Consider the following 13,786-nt stretch of genomic DNA (forward strand, 5'->3'; position numbering starts at 1 on the left):
AGGAAACCTAATGATAACCACAATCATTAACATATGAGCCCTTATTATCTTGCCAGGCATTTTGCTAAACTTTGTTTAGTTAACTCATTTAATACTCAAAATAACTCAGTATAGTAGATTCTAGTATTATTCCCATTTTACAAATGAGACATCTCAAGCTCAGAGAGGTTAAGTAACTTATCCAAGGTCACACAGCTAATAAGTGTGATTCCAAACCAGGTACATTTGCCAACAAAGTATCCTTAACCACTATGATTTACTGTCCCTTTTATTTTCCAGATGGTAACAATGAAGAGTTATTTAAGCAGAGAGAGAGAGAATACAGGATGGGACTGGGGAGAGTTTTGTTTGGGAACTGTCCAGGAGGGTACATGGATCATCCAAAAAATAACTTGCTTAAGGACCCCATCTCTGGGGCCCTTTATTCTTCTGAGCTAATGCTTTGCCTGAATTGTCCTGGAGGGAAGGGGACTTCTTGTCACCTGCATGCAGCACAATATCTAACCCTAACCAGGTGGTTCTCTTCTCATTTCCCCCTCTGTGGCATAGTCATCGAGTGGCACCATGAGACAATAGAGGGCCTGCTGCAGAGCTTGATGGACATGCACGATGACATTCGAATCCAAGCCATCATCACATGTGCCACAGCTGCTTTAGAACGGCCCCGGACTGTCACCAGCCAGGGGAATTCAGGTGAGAGCCAGAACTGGACTGCTTGAGAATATAAACAACTCACAGAGCCAGGGAAAACTTGAACTGGTGGGGACCTTGGAGCTTCTCTGAGATCATTTTACAAATGTGAAAACCAAGACCCAGAGACTGGCCTGGATATATACAGTTTATTAGCAATAGAGATGAGATTAAAATTCCTGACTTCCAGTCCAGTGCTTTTTGCACTTCATCACCTTTCAGACCCAATCATAATAGCCAAAAATTAGATAGATATACATAAATATATATAAATTTGAAAGCTACATATACACACTTTTCTCCCAACTCCATTTTAGCCCTCACTTCGACAGCCCACCTCAAACACAACATGTCCCATATTGAACTCACCACCCTCGCCACAGACCCCTCTCCACACTCCAAGTCTCAATCAGCAGCCACACAGTCCGTCCAGTTTCCGAGTCAGGACCCTGAGAGTCATCCTGGACAAATCCTTCCTCTCCCCACAACCAACTGACCAATAAATTCTACTGATTCTGCCTCCTAAATATATATTTTTTTAATTACGAAAGAAATGTAAAGTGTCACTATCAGTCAACACACAGAGGAATATAAAAAGAGGTAATTACCTTCCCCTACCCACTTCCCAGTCCCAATCCCACCCCCGTGCCACTCCCCAGGGTAACCAGTGTTTAGTGTGGCATTCCACATCTTTCTCTACACTTTTACAAACATGCCAACATATATGTGGGCTTTTCTATTTATCACAAAAATGAGTGTTGAATGTTATCAGCCATTTGAGGCTTTTTCTCCTTTAATTTGTGGTTCTGATGAATGCTGTTGTTAAATTATTAAAATAAATCCCAATGGATCATGATATATTATTCTTTTATTACTCTGCTGGGTTTGATCTGTTAATATTTTAGAATGTTTAACTACATTCATAAGTGAAATTGATAGTTTTGTTTTTATTTATACTATTTTTGAGTTTTTGCTAGCTTTGTAAAATGAATTAAGGACTTGGCCATTTTTTTCCAATGGTCTGTAATCTTTTGAAAAAGAAATGTCAATAGCATTTCTTTACTAGCAATAAGCAGTTAAAAAGGAAAATTTCCCACCTATGAGAGCCAGACCTAGAATCTACTGAGGAGCTGGTTTATTAAGACACAGGACCCAAAGGATGGAAAATATAAATTGGTCTTGAAAGGACATAAAACCAACTGACTCTTACTTATCCCTCAAGTGCCCTCTCAGACTGACCTTTTATAGGAATCCTGGGCTGACACTTTTTCCTTCTCTGCTGCTGCTGGCACCCTAATATTATTTTGTCCTAACATTTATCACTCTATCATAATTTTCTGTTTACTTTTCTGCCATCCATATGAGGCAAGGAACGCCTTAAGGGCAGGGACTAATTTTACCTCTACAAAGTTGTCAGGTTTGGTGTTTTGTTTTTTTTTTTTTTTGCTGCTGAGGAAGATTGGCCCTGAGCCAACATCTGTGTCCATCTTCCTCTACTTCGTATGGGATGCTGCCACAGTATGGCATGACAAGCGGTGTGTGCCGGGGATCTGAACCCGTGAACCCCGGGCCGCTGAAGTGGAGTGCGCGCACTTAACCACTTGCGCCACCGGGCCAGCCCCTATCAGCATTTTAAAGTTTCATTTTACTTATTTCCTGTCTATTGAGTTCCAGATTTGGGCATTTTTCCTCCAGGTTTTCAAATTTGCTGCTCCCTCTGCTGGAAAACTCTTCCTCTCTCACTTCACCTGATTAACTTCTATACTTGCCCTTCAATATTCAGCTGAAGTGTCACCTCCTCTGAGGTGTCTTCCCTGCCCCACCACCCAGACTTGGTTCGGTGTTCCTGCTATATGCTCCCACACATAAACATTTTTTATTATAACTGCTTGTTTCCTTGGGTATTAAATGAGATGATGTATTTTCAGTGCCTGGATATAGAGAAAACCTTCAATAGGCGGCAACAGATATTATTATAATCTTATCCCCAGATCTTCCACACACATACAAAGAACACCTTTGTCTTCCCCGAGAAGAACTGTGCCTTTCATGTGATCCCTTTCACATGTCCTGGTTGTCTAGATTTTGATTTGTCTTGTTTCCTCCCTGTCCCTTCCCAAAGAAAATTATCTTATTATTTCTTGAAATACTCAATTGACTTCTATCTATTCCCCAGAAATACACATTTCCATCTAGCCCATTCTTAACAGATGCCATAGCAGCCCCCAGCGGTAGTAGAAAGGACAGATTAAAAATCCTAAAATCTTAGTCACAGGTCCAGTTCTGCTGACTTCCTGGTAAGTCAGTTAGCCTCTCTGAGCTTCACATTCCTTATCTATAAAATGAGGATAGTTGTGGACAAAAGGTTAACAAAATCCTTCCCCTTCTACTTGAGAATTTGAGCTTTAAATGCCTACCTGTTGCCCTGATAACCTGATAAGGATAGGAACTATCTTTAAAGGCAACATCGCTTATGATAAAAATGAACCCTGACTGATACATTACATTTGGACTGGGAAGAACTATAAATGAAATATAAATACCTGAAGGGCGCACCATGAATGGGCTTCCATGAATGCTGTGACTGATAACAGGCAGGCCCTTTGTGGACCCTGGAAATATATCTGTGGAGTTGTTATAAGAGATAATAACTCCATGGAACATAAGACTTGTATCCAGAGTGGATTCTGCTCCTGAGCTGTCCCCAGCAGGCCTGCAGAATGCTATTCAAACTGCCTCAAGAACTCTGGCCAAAAGGAATGCCTGGTGCTGCCCTGCTGGCAAACTGTGCTCCCATCCTGTATCCTTCTGAAGACCGTGCCATGTGTGGCCTATGATAGTCTTGTAAGTCTGACTGTTTAAACCTAAAGACTCCTGAAATACACATATTTCAGGTGAGCTCTGCAGTAACACCTGCCTTGCCTACTTCAATGAGGGTTGGAAAACTGAATGATAATGAATATGAAAACACTATATAAATGGAAAGCACTACCTAAATATAATTGCTATTATTATTAAAAACACAAAACTATATAGGGCAAATAGGTTGATTTTCTTTTTTTTTTTTTTTTGTGAGGAGATCAGCCCTGTGCTAACATCCGCCAATCCTCCTCTTTTTTGCCGAGGAAGACGGCCCTGGGCTAACATCCGTGCCCATCCTCCTCCACTTTATATGGGTCGCCGCCACAGCATGGCTCGCCAAAGCAGTGTGTCAGTGCACGCCCGGGATCCGAACCAGCGAACCCACGGGCCGCCGCAGCGGAGCGCGTGCACCCAACCACTTGCGCCACCGGGCCGGCCCCAAAATAGGTTGATTTTCATCACTAAAACTAATGGTGAAGGTTGCCATAGCCTAGCTGGAAACATTCTTCTTTGGCGTGACTATAGCTCTTTAGAGGCCAGATGATAAAGGACTGGGAACTGGCATAGCCAGCACAGAAGTGAACCATAAAATCCTGCCCATTGCAGGGGCTCAGCTAAACTCTAATTACATTAAGTAGCAGTAATCACTTGTGACTGAGACTGAGGTTGGCCACAGGAAGGAAGCTGTGTTTCAGAGAAAAGCCAAGGGGCTACACTTACCTGGCTCTCTTTTGATCACAGACAAGGAGGAGACTGTGAAAGCCCCATCTATCCAGGACTTGCCAGAGGTTCTACAGCCCGCTCTGGAGGCTGCCCTTTGTGACAAGAATGCCAATGTGCGGATGGCAGCAGCAGTATGCCAATATGCCATAAAGTCACATAATCCCATTGCCCGGGACATCATGCAGACTGCCCTTTTGAAGGGTGAGTAATGCCCTGTTATTTCTGACCTGGGAATATGGGGTAAAGAGAGGACATCTTACCATCAGCTGTTCCTAATCCTTTCCTCTCCACTATCATGCTCTGGGATGGCTACTGTATTGAGTTTGGGTTTATGTTAGAACAGATTAGTTTTTCCTAGGTACTCTGACAAAATAAGTACAATGCCACCTAGTGGCACCTGGGCTAAATGTTTCAGATGCATTTGACTAGAAACCATGCCCTCTTTCACACAACCAGATTTCCTTTTCATTGAAAAGATGATGTAACAATATTAAAAAATACTTTCTGAAAATTAAAAAATCACCACTTGAATACATCATGCTTCCATTTTTGCACATTAACTTACAGGCACTGTCCACATGCATTGTTGGAGTAACACAAGCAAAAAGGTCCTGTCCGATGCCTAACTGTTCTGAAAGATGTGCCTGTTCCTTGCCTAGGGGCAGGGTGGCAGGGTTTGGGGCAGACAAGGACAACTGGCTGACTGGTTTGGCCTTCTGCATATAGACCTTCAACAACTTAATTCATCTGTCTTAAAAAAGCCTCCACTCCAGACTTCCCAATTTCTAGGGGGAGGAACAACTCTCTCTCTCACCCAGACCACAAGTGCCTTACTGCTCTACTCCTAATGAGTGCCTGTTAGGATCTGACTTTTCAGGTTAAGATTTTCAGTCTATATTTAAAACCTTGATATGATCCATTTAAATATGCTTTAAATACAGAATTGGATTTCTAGACTGAAAAGGGCACAAGGAAGTGAGATAACAGGCAGGTAGCAGCCTTGGGTACCAACCCAAAGGCTGTTCTCTCTGTGGGGAGAACAGATCACCATTCTGGACTTTTTTCACCCCACTGTGGCAGGTAATAGCGTGGACAGCTGGGCTGCAGCTCAATGCTTGGCTCTGGAAGGCACTGCCACTTACCCCGTAATTAAAAGGATCCTCCATCAGCTGTTTAACAAGAAGAATGAGGACACTGAGCACCAGTCTTGTATGCTCCTGAGCCATCTCAGTGGGAAGACAGTATGTGTCTATTTCAGGGTCAGAGAAAGAAACCAGGTTTTGGGGGAACATTTAGGTCTTTGAGGTCAGTGCATGTAACGAATCAAAAATGCAAGTGGCTGAGTAGGATGATCTGAAGCTTAGGTAAAATTAGACTAACTGTGGGTGAATGGGTGTAGAGGTGTATACAGGGAAAAGTGAAAACAGCTAGCTGAGAGAAAGGTGTGACAAGCAGGTTGCAGATGGTTTCTAACTGTGTATACAAGAGTTGTGATATGTAGAATTTGCTTCTGCTAGAAGTTTACCATTGAAAACCACACAGACCTACCATTGTGTTTACTTTCAGTGGAAATGTGAAACCCAAAAAGATTGAGGCATATACGAATCATTTTAGGGGTAAAGATAGTCAAGAAGAGAGGGCCCCAGGAGTTTTCTGTTGAGATTACTAAATCTGTGTTGTTCCCTGATTTCTGATCCCAGAAGTCAGCTGGCTCAGATGGAAGAGTGCCTCATATCTTGTAAACCCACTCTTTCCTTTGCTAGGGATGGGCATCTCATGTACTTGTGACATTAATTATGCTGAATGTCATGTTAAGATGTAACTTCTTCATGGTTCCAGCATCTCTAAAAGTGATCATGAATATCCATAAAAGTCTTCCATTTCCTCAGACCCTGATACACACCATGCTTGCCGTGGAGCTGAATAGCCATCAATGGAAGGATCGGATTGTGGCCTGCCGGGCTCTCTCCCGGATCAGTGGAAATGTCAGTTTGGTAAGCCTTCTCTTTCTGTTTCCAGGACAGAAAGTCTAAGCAAAAAAGTCTGGGCTAGGGAGCCCTTCCACTTTTTGCTGCTATCTAGTATCCCATTCTTACCAAACAGATCTCTGCCCTTACATTGCTATTCTTACTCCTAACCCAGAATTATCTTCAAATGCCAACATGTCTTTCTTTGACTTAAGTCACTGCTTCTCAGCATGGTAGCAGTCCACAAACTCTTTGTAACCCACCCACATGAAATACACAAAAAACCCGAAAGAGTTTAGAAACTTTTATAGTAATTTGACATTGCCTCAACATTAATGTATTTTATAAGTATCAATGACATTTTTCCCAAAAAAAATTGGTCTTGCATCACAGATAGTTTGAGAAGCACTGACTTAAACTACCCAACAACCCAACTATACTAGTATCTATGCTGGCTCTCTCTGAGTGCTCAGCACACGCATAGAGAAGGTATGAAACACAGTCCCTACTTTCAAAAAACTGACATTATAGTTGGAGTAACAAGAACAACATACACAAGTGATTCAAGAACAAGCGATAAATATAAGGTACTCTCTTAAAACTTTTGAGAGACTAGTGTGGGCTCAACTCATCAGTTAAAGTTCTGTGAAGGAGTGTGGGACAGCCGAGCAAGACTTGGACAGAACTGAAGAGGGACTTGCAGGCAAAGGAAACCATGACCACCCTGTAGACCTTCACCTGACCTCCTTTTGCAATTGTTTTTAAATCATCTTCAGCTGTCCAAATGGGACTTCTTTCCCCTTCTTTCTATGTCTCACTATGCCTTTTTCTTATAACATTGAGTTACCTGCAAAATGGCCCAGAACACTGCCATTCCCATGAGAAGCAAACACCCTCCACTCTGACCCTCGCATTTTGGTGTGGAAAGCACAATATTTGGCCATTAGGTATAATCACCTGAAGATGTTTTAGTCTGGGTTAATTCTTCCTCAACTGCTATAGTACCCTGCTGCTCAAGTCCTAGACCAACAGCACAGGCATCACCTGGGAGCTGGTTAGAAGTACAAAATCTCACCTGAGGTCAACTCAATCAGAATCTGCATTTTAACAACATTCGATTCATTTGCACATTCACCTCCTTAGCACGTATCACTCAGGATTGCCAATGGAAAGTAAAAAGACACGCAGAGCAAGCAGGGGACAGGCTAAAGATGAGAACTTGACATCCGACTACTGGAATTAAGAAAGACAGTATATCCATCAGTTCTTTCACTCATTCAGTAAGCAAGCAGTTTCTGACCACATCCTACATGCTAGGCACTATGCTAGCATTGGGGTGCAAAGACAATATGTCTTCTCTTGGTAAATGTTATAAAGAAGCCGCCATGAGGTATTATAGGGATTTCCTAGGCTTAGAGAGGGCAGAGGAGAGTTTACTGAGGAGATGCTTTTTGAGCTAAATCCTAAAAGAAAGAGTAGGAAAACATCAGGTACCAGGTAGGCGTGGAAAAGGGAGATGTTTCAGGCTGGGGGAACAGAGAGGGCACATTTACACAATCATCAACTAAAACTAGTCATCTCTGTCCCTTCCCCTCTGAAAGGAGTACTGATATATAGGGTGGCCACTGTCTTGGTTTGTCCAGAACATAGGACTTTTAGTACTAAAACCAGGAAAGTCCCAGGCAAACTGGGATGAGTTGGTCACCCTATTAATGCATCACCTTCAAATTTTAAGTGTCTCAAGCACAGATTACATTGGTCCCCCAACACAGTATAATAGTTTAAATAATGAGCTTGGAAAACAGACCTGGGTCTGAGTCCTGGCTCCAGCACTCAACATGGTAACCCTGGGCAAGTAAATCTAAGCCTCCATTTTGTCATCTGTAAATGGTAATAATATCTGCCTCACTGGATTGTTTGGGAGGATTAGGTGATGGGTAAAAATACTTAGCAAATACTACTCAGCCATTAAAAAAACAAAAGACAAAATCATCCCATTTGCAACATGGATGAAACTTGAGAGTATGATGTTAAGTGAAATAAGCCAGAGAAAGCCAAACACTGCATGATTTCACTCATATGTGGACGATAAACACCTGGATAAAGAGAACAGATTTGTGGTTACCAGAGGGGGTGGGCAAAAGGGGTAAAGGGGCACATATGTATAGTGATGGATAAAAGTTAGACTACTGGTGGTGAGCATAGTACAGTCTATACAGAAACTGATAATAATGTACACCTGAAATTAAACAATGTTATAAACCATTATGACCTCAATAAAATAATTGGGGGAAAAAAACAGCACAGTGCCAAGTACAAAACTGACATTCAATAAATGGTAGCTAATTATTACACCTATTTATAGGATATGAAACATAAGTTGATCCAGCTGATGTTGACTGACTGGAATAAGGAAGTGAGAAAAGCAGCTGCCCAAGCTCTGGGGCAAATGAACCTTGGGAAAGAGGTACATGACACGATCAGGTAAGACCCAGTCAACATGAAGAGAAAAACTTCTCTATTCTTAAAAGTGTTCAGGGGGCCTGGGATCCAGCCAGCCAGCATTTGTTGAGCTGCTCTGTATGCTCAGCATTGTACTAGGTCCCATTGCAGGATTATTTTTAAAAAATAAAAAGTTAGGGGCCGGCCCCGTGGCTTAGCAGTTAAGTGCGCGTGCTCCGCTACCGGCGGCCCGGGTTCGGATCCGGGGCACGCACCGACGCACTGCTTCTCCGGCCATGCTGAGGCAGTGTCCCACGTACAGCAACTAGAAGGATGTGCAACTATGACATACAACTATCTACTGGGGCTTTGGGGGAAAAAAAGGAGGAGGATTGGCAATAGATGTTAGCTCAGAGCTGGTCTTCCTCAGCAAAAAGAGGAGGATTAGCGTGGATGTTAGCTCAGGCCTGATCTTCCTCACCAAAAAAAAAAAAAAGTTAACAGTCCCTACAGACACTAACAATGTGGCTAAGGAAAGAATCACTGAGTGCCCACTAGGAGTTAGGCACTGTTTTGGATGTTTGAGAGAGTTCAAAAGTATGACATGATTCTGATTATACAGGCAAGATACACAAATGCCTAGTAAGGTCAAGTTTCATGGAAGACGGATAAGACTATAGGCAGAGAAGAGAAGGAAAGACATTCCAGGCTGGGAGCCAAATGCAGAAATAAGCATGGCACATGTGAGGGCAGCGAAGAAAACTTGACTGTACCAAGAGGTGCATGTTGAATGTTTCCTTTATTCAGTCAACATAGCTCAGTGTATAGCATATGCTAGGTAATAGGGATTCAAGTAAATAAGACACTTGAGGTCTTTGCCCAGTGAAACTTAACCTAATGGGCATAAGGCTGACTAGGAAAGGGTGGGAATGGACAATAGAGAGCCTACAGAGGTTGGATTTTATCCTGAGGGCATTAGTGGGGAGGAGTGGGGCACCAAAAGTTTAAGGAGGAAAAATAAAAGCTTCTGTGCCTTACAGAGTCAAGCTGGGTCAAGGAAATCCCCAGGAGCGTGTGGAAGCCCTCTCCCTGATTGGTAGGCTCAAGCTCATGACCACCAAGCTTCTCCCAAGCTTCCTGAACTGCTTCTCTGATGACTTCATGGCAGTTCGACGGGCAGCCTGTTTGGCAGCAGGTGCCCTGCAGATCCGTGATAAGATGGTGAGTCAAAGAAACATGTTCCCATCTTACCCGATTAACCCGAAGAGGGCATTACCCTGAGTTTCCCTTGTTGCGCATAGTACACTCACCATTCTGTGGGGACACAGAATGAGAGAACAGAACCAGGAAGGTGAGGAGATACATAGGCCACATCAATCGGTGAAGACATTTAGCTCCCAGCCAGCCAGACGTCACTCTAGAGCACAGCCCTGAATCCTGTTCTCACCTGTTACGGGCTTTAGGATCAACTCCAATGAATGGAGTTATAATCCCTAATTAGGGAAAAACCTGATGGAGGTGTTCAAAAGCCTATATGGCCATAGATCTGTGAGCAGAGAAAATCAGTCTACAGATACGAGATAATTCAGCTAATACACTATGTGTGCTGGCTCCAGATCATTTGTCACTAGAATTGATAGAAAGTCATTTTTCAGTTATAGAACATTTTAGAGACAAGAGGGGTCTCTGTCTCTGGTTCATTCTTGCTCTGGTCTTCTCCACCCAACACTGCCTTTTATCCATCCTAGGTCCTTGAATGCCTTCTGAATCTGATAGAGAGAGATCCTTATTGGAAAATCAAGGCCTTTGCCATTCGAGGTATTACAGAAAGAGTGGCCCCAACTCCTCGACCTCAAATTCTTTCCCATATGCTAGTATATATGATTCCTAGAATGTCTCTAGTAAGTGGGCAGAGTGTAGGGGAGAGGATGATCACACCTTCTCAGAAGTTCCTTGCCTGAGGAATTAAAGATTATTTTCTTCTTTTTAATTTTTAGTGAAAGATCCGGAGTCTAGGTCTATGTCAAACTTGTTAAGGCAAAGGGCTGACAAGACAGTACCTGCCAAGAGAATTAGGGATAAGTTCCAAGTAGGTATCCACTGTTGCCTACGCTTGCTTTCTCTGGAGGTTTCAACTACAAGACTCTGTAAAAGTCAGACCAGATTCAAGACTGCTACAGACCTAAAACACTGCCCTCAAATTTTCCTAGAGTTCTTTTTAAAGGATCTTTGGCATTGCTTCTCTCTCTGACAGTCTTTGGCAGGTCCCTAGCAGAATTGGCCCTAGGTAAACCTGTGAAGTAATTGTGCCTCCATTCCCTATCACCCTGCCTTGATTAGGCTAGTCATCTGAGTTATCTGTCCCATATCTCATCCCTAGATAAACAGGTAAATCAGGGGCCGGCCCGTGGCTTAGCAGTTAAGTGCTCGCACTCTGCTACTGGCCGCCCGGTTCGGATCCCAGGCGCGCACCCATGCACTGCTTCTCCCGCCATGCTGAGGCTGCGTCCCACATACAGCAACTAGAAGGATGTGCAACTATGACATACAACTATCTACTGGGGCTTTGGGGGGAAGAAAAAAGAAAAAGGAGGAGGATTGGCAATAGATGTTAGCTCAGAGCCGGTCTTCCTCAGCAAAAAGAGGAGGATTAGCATGGATGTTAGCTCAGGGCTGATCTTCCTCACAAAAAAAAAAAAAAAAAAAACCAGAAACAGGTAAATCAGTGTATGCTCACATCCCAGGGCAAGGGTAGGATGGAACACCTCCCCTCCTAGGAATCTCCTTGGAGGTATGTCCTACTCTTAACTCATCCCTAAAATTCTAATGGTGATTAGCATCCAAAACGGAAGATACAGAGAAAATACTTAGTTTAGCATTTGCAATACTTAATTTAGCAGGTGGTTGCCTTACACCTTGTTACTTATTAATAAGGCTATTTCTGGATGCTAGGATATAGCCAACTCAGTCTTAAGTGACAGTGGAACATGCTGCCCTCTCACCTCTCTGCAGCTTTGGGACAGATTGGCCAAGTGACTCCCCAACTGACAAACCTCCTGCTCTGGGCTATCCACTATGAAGAGTCACCAGGTGTACGACTAGAAGCTTGCCGTAGCATCCTAGCCCTCAAACTTCAAGGGGACCAGGTCAGGGACACCTTCCTAGACGTGCTGCTCCTAGAGAACCATGATGCTATTCTAAAGTAAGCACTAAACCTCTGGTTCTTGCCACAACCTCTTGTACTGCCAACTCTCCCATCCCTGTTAGAATATATCCCTGCCTTTTCAGGCTGCTTAACAGCTGTAAAAGCACAGGCTCACTTGTGCCATTCACCTACTTACCCAAGTGGGTAACAGAAAAACTGGCCAAAATTAGATTCAAAGTCAAGTTCATGTAGTTCACGCACCTGTTCTCCATCTGAGGTGGTTTTAAGTAATTCATTTATTCAACTAACATTTACAGGTGCCTACTCTGAGGACAGACTTTAGAGTCAAAGACCAAGGTTTGAATCTCAGCTCAGGCATGCACTAACTATGTAAGCCTGGGTAAGTTAAACTCTCTGAGCCCATTTTTTCGTGTATCAAAAATGCAGATGCTAGTCTACCTTATGGGTTTGTGGTGATGATTAATGAGATGACATGTTTAGTAACTGTCATAAAGGTGTTCAATAAATGGTACCTACTAGTATCTTCAAATATATCACCTCAAAAACTACACATTCCTGGGCCGGCCCCGTGGCTTAGCGGTTAAGTGCATGCGCTCCGCTACTGGCGGCCTGGGTTCGGATCCCGGGCGTGCACCGACGCACCGCTTCTCCGGCTATGCTGAGGCCGCGTCCCACATACAACAACTAGAAGAACGTGCAACTATGATGTACAACTATCTACTGGGGCTTTGGGGGGGGGGGGTGGGAAACTACACATTCCTATAAGCTAAGCATCACATCAGTTTTGCAGCTAAGGCTCAGCAAAACCGCACAGTTAGGATTGAAAATTTAGGATTCTTGTCTGATTCCAAGTCCTGTATTTTCCACCCCCATGCCTTTTTTAAGGATAGGAAAAACCACCCAAGAAGTCCTTCTTATCTTTCAGGGAAATTTACCAGGCAATGAAGATACTCAACTTAGAAAATGAAGGAAACCAAGAAATGCTTCAGGAGATCAAGAACAGGGTAGATAAGTATAAGCTGTGTTTTCAAGAGAAAATTCAGGGCTCTCAAGAGTTCCTCAGACCTTTCTTTTCCTTATCACAGAAATACTGTGTACAAACTCAGACACATCTTATCATTTGAAGATATAAAACATCTGTGCAAAATAAGATTATGAAATCCTATTAGTAAAAAGACAAAACAAAAATCCTATTAGCCCTATCAAGTGGCCCTCAAAATCAGGGTTTGTTGTTGTCCTTGTTTCTGAAATTCTGTTTCCTTCCCTTTCCATTTTCTCCCCACCGTCCCCTAAACCCAGATTATTCCTTCTTTTTTGCAGGTAGGCACAGAGAAGGAATGGGGCACCAGAGCTGGCCCCTAGATTTTCATTTTCCTTCCTAACTTTCCTTAATTCCTAATTAAGGCTCTTTCACCAAAGGAATGCTCTAGCTGAACAGGTGGTTCCAATTTTTCAAAGCTGTTAGATGAAATGAAGGAATAGAGGGAAAAGGAATTTAAAAAGGTAAAAGATTCTTTCTTCATAAAATTCACAAAACCAGCTTCACACCAAGCAAACATTTCTTAACAGGTTCCTTTCATCATGCCCAAAAAGCTAAAGTAAATTTTTCATTAACAGGTGTAAAAAATGTCCAACCAAGATCACAACAGAACAATGCTGTCAGGAATTTATGTACCACCTAACACCAATAAGCATGATGCAATAAGTTACTTTAATGCTTTTTGATGACTTGCAGCCTAGTAGTTTTTTTCAACATCATTTGTTCTGATCTAGATTCAAATACTAAGCCAAAAGGACTTGCTGATGCAGAAAATATTCAAGATTGAGATGGCCATAGGAAAAGTGAAGGAGGAAGCAAAACGTGTTTACTTGCAACCCAAAGAGGGGCAAAAACCACTCAAACTCCATACTTTTCTCCAAGAAATTTTTCAGGGTA

General features: G+C 42.8%; 2 protein-coding genes across 6 annotated transcripts in view; one reads left to right on the forward strand and one right to left on the reverse strand.

Moving 5' to 3' along the window:
* The window catches only part of HEATR4 (HEAT repeat containing 4), a 54,252-nt gene that overhangs the window by 18,812 nt on the left and 21,654 nt on the right, over positions 1-13,786 (forward strand). The window contains exons 6-15 of the mRNA XM_014784388.2: positions 550-693; positions 4,294-4,476; positions 5,356-5,516; positions 6,165-6,269; positions 8,608-8,726; positions 9,725-9,905; positions 10,433-10,502; positions 11,697-11,886; positions 12,776-12,854; positions 13,624-13,783. Of these exons, the coding sequence (XP_014639874.2) occupies positions 550-693; positions 4,294-4,476; positions 5,356-5,516; positions 6,165-6,269; positions 8,608-8,726; positions 9,725-9,905; positions 10,433-10,502; positions 11,697-11,886; positions 12,776-12,854; positions 13,624-13,783 (1,392 nt within the window). The remainder of the gene's footprint in view (positions 1-549; positions 694-4,293; positions 4,477-5,355; positions 5,517-6,164; positions 6,270-8,607; positions 8,727-9,724; positions 9,906-10,432; positions 10,503-11,696; positions 11,887-12,775; positions 12,855-13,623; positions 13,784-13,786) is intronic.
* The window catches only part of RIOX1 (ribosomal oxygenase 1), a 34,507-nt gene that overhangs the window by 17,174 nt on the left and 3,547 nt on the right, over positions 1-13,786 (reverse strand). The window lies entirely within an intron of this gene.

This window comes from Ceratotherium simum, chromosome 24 (assembly GCF_057802395.1).
Source record: "Ceratotherium simum simum isolate JZ-2026a chromosome 24, ASM5780239v1, whole genome shotgun sequence".
NCBI classification, from domain to species: domain Eukaryota; kingdom Metazoa; phylum Chordata; class Mammalia; order Perissodactyla; family Rhinocerotidae; genus Ceratotherium; species Ceratotherium simum.